The 5,018-nt window shown below is 54.3% G+C and overlaps 1 protein-coding gene across 1 annotated transcript; it reads right to left on the bottom strand.

The window, feature by feature from the left end:
* Positions 1-289: 289 nt before the first annotated feature.
* On the bottom strand, positions 290-4,559 carry Ypel4 (yippee like 4). Its single transcript, XM_028894189.2, has 5 exons — positions 4,319-4,559; positions 1,599-1,923; positions 1,408-1,451; positions 982-1,090; positions 290-812 (listed from the first exon to the last, which is right to left on the bottom strand). The coding sequence occupies exons 2-5, from the start codon at positions 1,737-1,739 to the stop codon at positions 723-725; spliced, it is 384 nt and encodes a 127-aa protein (XP_028750022.1). The 5' UTR covers positions 1,740-1,923; positions 4,319-4,559; the 3' UTR covers positions 290-722.
* Between the last annotated feature and the right edge of the window lie 459 nt (positions 4,560-5,018).

Genomic DNA, 5,018 nt, shown 5'->3' with positions numbered 1-5,018 from the left:
GCCGATGATCCACCACCTCCAAGGGACCTGGTCCCAGGGAGCAGTGGCTGAGCCTTGGGGAATGCCCGTAAAGACTGCTCTCTGGCAACAGCCAGCTGGGGTGGGGGCTGTTCTTGGAACAGCTTTCCCCACCCCACCCAATGGCAAAGATTAGATACTTAAAGGTGCCTCTTTAGTGCCAAGGTAAACAGTGGAGTGAAATGGGAACCCCTGTAACTGATTTCCCAGGGTCTAGGGTTTGTGTTTTTACTTCTAATGGCCCCATCCCTAGTCCTTTTTTTTTTAAAAAAAAACCAAGAATGGGGTTGGGTAAACTACCCTCAGACTCTGGGGCCCTGATATCTGAGACCGACCAAAGTCTTTGCTACTCTGTGGTCTCGCCCCATACCAGTGTTTGTCCAGTTCACTCAAAGTTTGGTAACTACCTGAGTTCACACCCTGCCGTCGTCACTTTCCAGGGCCACCTTCATCTCCTCTCCCCAGTTTCGTATTTCCCTGACTGCTACCCACTCCTGAGCCTTCACCACCTCTGGGGTATCGCAGGCTCCTGTTTCCAAAGGGACCTGGTACTGCTGTGGTGGGGGAAGGGAGGCGGTGGTCATTTGGAGCCAGGTTTCCCCAGGGGTGGGCAGTCCTCATGCTGGTGTGGACTGCTCACGGGGCCAGGGGTCTGGTGTGAGGAAGATGGGGCATGCGGAGGAGGGTCGCAGCCTGCTGATCCCTCAGTCCCAGCCGTTGTCTTTGACCATGTGTGACATCTCAATGATGTACTTCCCTTCTTTGTATTTCTGGCTGGTCTCAAAAGCTTGTTCCTGGTGGGGGAGTAAAGTGGGGACCATGTAGAGAAGTGCTCCCCCCTCCCAGGCTCCCCTTCCCAGCTCCGAGCTCCCTCTGTGGACCATGCAAAGGCCTGGTGTGTGGACACTGGCTTTGGAGAGCTGCGGGGACTGTCTAGGAGGCGGCCCCTCTTCAGATACTTACGTATTTCCAGCCCAGTGTGGTCTTGCAGCTTTCGCAGAAAATGTCAGCTACCGAGTGGAGTCCTGTGAGCAGGAGGCGCTGTTCAGCTGGCCCACAACCCACGTTGACCCTGTCTCGGAAAACAAGGACCCAGCACACAGTAGGGTTGCTCTGTCAGTCCATTCCCCCAACCTACCAAGGGATTTTTGCCTGGGGGGGAACTAGAAGCATCCACGTCAGCAGTCCACCCCTTGAGGGTCAATGCTTGAGCCTTCTTTCACCCCCACACAACTTAGATTGCTTTTTCTGAACCCTTTTGTCAGGGGGAAGGTAAGACCAGAGGTACCAGATCCTTTTGAAGGCTTACCCCCATTTTGCAAAGAGGAAAGCTGTTGGAGCACAAGCACACACACAACACAACACACACAAAGAAAGAGGTAGACTCACACGGAGTTAAACAGGTAGGCCCGGCCATGGCTCCCTTGGAAGGACTGTGGAAACAGGACAGACAGTGACCACTGGGTATGCCTCAGCCCCATTGCTTAAATCCCAGCTGGAGTGGCGGGAGACCTCAGATCCTCCCATCGCCTTCGGAGTGAAAGCCTGGGGGAAGTGGCAGGCCCTCACTTCACCGTTACCTTGGAAATAAGCTCATCGTGTTTGGCCAAGTGTGCTCGACAATGGACACAACTGTACGTGCGGTGGCAGCGGGGCAGGTAGCTGCGGAAAGTCTTGGTGGGGAGACAGGCAGGGGCCGGGCCTGGGTCACAGCTGGGCATGACGGGCTGGAGGACGATGCCCTGGCGGGCTGGAGGGGCTGGTGCCGTGCAGCCCCCGCAGAGACGGTCGCAGGTAAAGCAGCGGAGCAGATTGGCTAGAGCCGTGTTTCAGGACAGTGGGAGTGTGGGGGGGCTGCCCGGCCAGGGCCCCCCCAGACGAGAACCAGATAGAAATGGAAATCACCTGGTAAGAAACGACGGTACATCAGGGGAGATGTGACCTCATGAGGAGCCGCTCCTGAGTGGCTGAAGAAGATGCGGCTCAGCTCACCTGTGCCCTCCCTTCTTCCCCATCACCACCAGCCCTCAGCTTCCCGTTGCACTTTCTGTCCCCTAGAGTCCCATTCTGTTCTGGCAGCAGTTCCAGGCGTCTTGTGCCATGGCCAGGGAGTTGGTACCTCTTTCTCTCCAGAGGCAGTAGCAGCCTCCAGCATTTTCCACTGAGAGCAGCAGCCTGCTGGCACAGACACAGCCTTAGGAGCAACATCACCTGCGGAGACTCACCCTGTGTCCAGTTCTGTGAGAAACTGTCCCCTAACATGAGCTCAGAACCCTTTAAAAAGTGAAGTCTCCCTGAGTTGTTTTTTTTTTTGGTGGTGGTGGTGGTGGTTTTGTTTTGTTTTCTGTCTCAGGGCCTCTGTTTGCAATACAGTTGGTCCACATTTTGGGAAGGAAGGAAAGAGGAACAGGCAGCGCCACTCACCCCGTTTCAGCCCTCTCCTGGGGTTGAGTCCTGAGCCCTGGAACTCCACAGAACTTGGTAGCTTCTTCAGTATCTCAGATTTTACACGCGGCTGTTCCACAATCCTGTATCCTGGGCTACATATCCCAGGCTAGAGGAAGCACTTGCTGTCTTCCTAAACCTCTGGTCCTCAGGTCTATTTACTTACTGTTACCTTAGCTCTAAGTTAAAGATAGGCACCTAGCCCTAGGAGGAAAAAAAAATTATCTTTCCTCCAGCAAGTCTGACAGCTGGAAAATGGGCAGCATTTCAGAAGCCAGACTCCTGGGCTATGCCGGGCTGTGTGGTATAGTGTGAGAGCAACATTAACAGGAAACAACGGAAGAAAGGGGACTCCTTAGTTTGAAGAGCTGAGCTTTGGGGCACAAGGCAGAAAATGTTTCTTCTCCCAGGAGCCAGGGCAAACACCAGTGACCGGGCAGCAGCAAATGAAATAATTGCAGGGTTCTGGTTAAGAATCTTGAGACACGGGTATTTGCTCACACTCCAGTCCCAGTGTGGCTGAGGGAGCTGCAGGCAGAGGATAAGAGGGAGAGTCATCTTCTGTTGACTCTGATAAGCTGTGAGGTGCCAGGAGCCTGCAGCTGTGGGTGGGGTAGCCTGGGTCTCCTTCAGAGCTGCCCTGCTAAGTGCTGTAGTGAGGCTAGACCACCAAGCAGAGGAGGCAGTGTGGCTCCACTTGCCAGGACAAACAGGCTGTCCTCCTGTCCTCTGGGGTGGCCATAAGCACCCCGACTGTTCTGCGCTCGCCAAGGGCTGCCATGCAGTCTTTCCACAAATCCCCCTGAGCGAGACCATCTTCAGTTTCTAGTTCCCAGCCGTTGGCTGAGTTCCAGGAAGACACCTTGGGCCAAATTCAGGGTGACATTGTGTTCTGGCCCTCCTTGCTACAGTTCAGCATCACTACTTGATCGGCCTTCAACTTTGCCTTCGAGTTCTCCTCAAGGTTCCACCTTGAAACACCTACTTCACGGGACTAGCAGATGCCAGGTTTGCCCCCTCCCTCTATCTTCGGCTCCTTCCCCAGCCCTGTCCTCCGTCATTGTCACGCCTCCCTCCCTGTCCCCTGCTTCTCTGTCCAGCAGAGGAGAAGCTTCAAAGAAGGCCAAAAAAAAAAAAAAAAATCATAAAATCATAAAAAGGAGAGTGGGGTCATTTCTTCTCCCATCTCTGCCATCTCTCATCATGGGGTGAAGCAAATCAGGCAAATGACCAGGGGGCAGAAAAAAAAAAAACCAAACAAACAAAAACAAAGGTGAGTGCTGGGAAGAAGAGGACGATTCCCTGATGCTGAGCTGGGGCTGGACTGTAGGAGGTTGGGGGGAGCAGAAGGGCTTGCAACTGGGAAGACTGGCAACTGACAGCAGCAGCAGCGATGGGGTAGAGGCTGGTGGAACCAGGTGCGGATCCAGTGCCTCTCGGGGAATCAAAGAGGGGAGGGGGACCTGGGCTCACAATGGGTAGATTCAATTGCTGGGAGGTTTTACCTCCCCCTGGGCCAGCATTTTCAGTATGGTATGGTCCGAATAATTAGCGGAGCAGCCAGCTCCCGGGGCGGGCTTTGGGGGTCTGCACCAGCAGCAAAAACAATAAACAGTAATGTCTGATGCTGAAGCCAAAGTTGCCGGGAAATAAGTGCGAGAGAATCGTCAGAGCTTGGGGAAGGATGGAGGAGCTGAGAGAGAGAGAGAGGAGAGAGGAGCCGAGGCTCCAGGGAGGGGGAAGGGAGGACAAAGGGTGGATGAATAATGCTTTTGCAAAGGGGAGAAAGCAACACGCAGCAGGAAGGAGATTTGCAAAGGGGAAAAATTGATTTGGAGAAGGGCTGCCCCCTCACCTTGAGGTCTGCTCCAGAGATCTCCGTCTATCTCTCTCAATCTCTCTGCTCACTCTTCTCTCTTCTCTCTCCGCTCCTTCAATTGGGAAGGGGATGGGGTTGAGGGAGGGTAGCTGGGGGTTTGAGGACTGGGACTGCAGGCTGGACAGCTGCTGGGGGCCAGAGGTTGCCTCTTGTTCTGTACCTCGGTCTGTGGGTAAATGTGGCTGTGTGTTGTGGAACTGCATCATAACACTGTGAGTCATCCAACCCCCCACCCCCCTCACCTCCCACGTCAGAGCAGGGCTGGGAGACACAGGAGGCGGGTTGGGAGGGAGGGAGGGGGCAGGCATCAAGGGACCGGGCTAGAGGAGGGATGTTAGGGGGTGGAGGCAGAGGGATGGCTGGCTTTGGGGTATTGATGCTGGTGGTAGGCAAAAGAAGGAGAGATAAGTTGTTAAGGATCAAGGCGATGTGACCAAGGAAACAGAACCTGAGGGAAGGGCTGGGATAGGGTGAGGATAGCAGGGCTGGAGAAAGGAAGGCTGGGGAAGTGAGAGATGGATATAGAGAGAGCCAGGAAGTACACGTACACACACACACACACACACACACACACACACACACACACTCAACAGGACACATTTTTCCACGTCAACTCTGACATCAGCTCTGATGCATGGTGAAGGAGAGGACAAACTGGACTCTCGGATGTGTACAG

This window comes from Peromyscus leucopus, chromosome 4 (assembly GCF_004664715.2).
Source record: "Peromyscus leucopus breed LL Stock chromosome 4, UCI_PerLeu_2.1, whole genome shotgun sequence".
Taxonomy (NCBI): Eukaryota; Metazoa; Chordata; class Mammalia; order Rodentia; family Cricetidae; genus Peromyscus; species Peromyscus leucopus.
This window is presented reverse-complemented; position numbering and strand designations above follow the sequence as displayed.

Excerpts from the sequence above, each read along its gene's own strand:
- Ypel4 (XM_028894189.2), bottom strand. The coding sequence starts at position 1,739 with ATGCCCAGCTGTGACCCAGGCCCGGCCCCTGCCTGTCTCCCCACCAAG. Across the intron at positions 1,091-1,407 it reads GCCTACCTGTTTAACTCCGT|GGTCAACGTGGGTTGTGGGC; the intron begins GTGAGTCTACCT and ends TTTCCGAGACAG. Across the intron at positions 813-981 it reads CCACACTGGGCTGGAAATAC|GAACAAGCTTTTGAGACCAG; the intron begins GTAAGTATCTGA and ends CTCCCCCACCAG.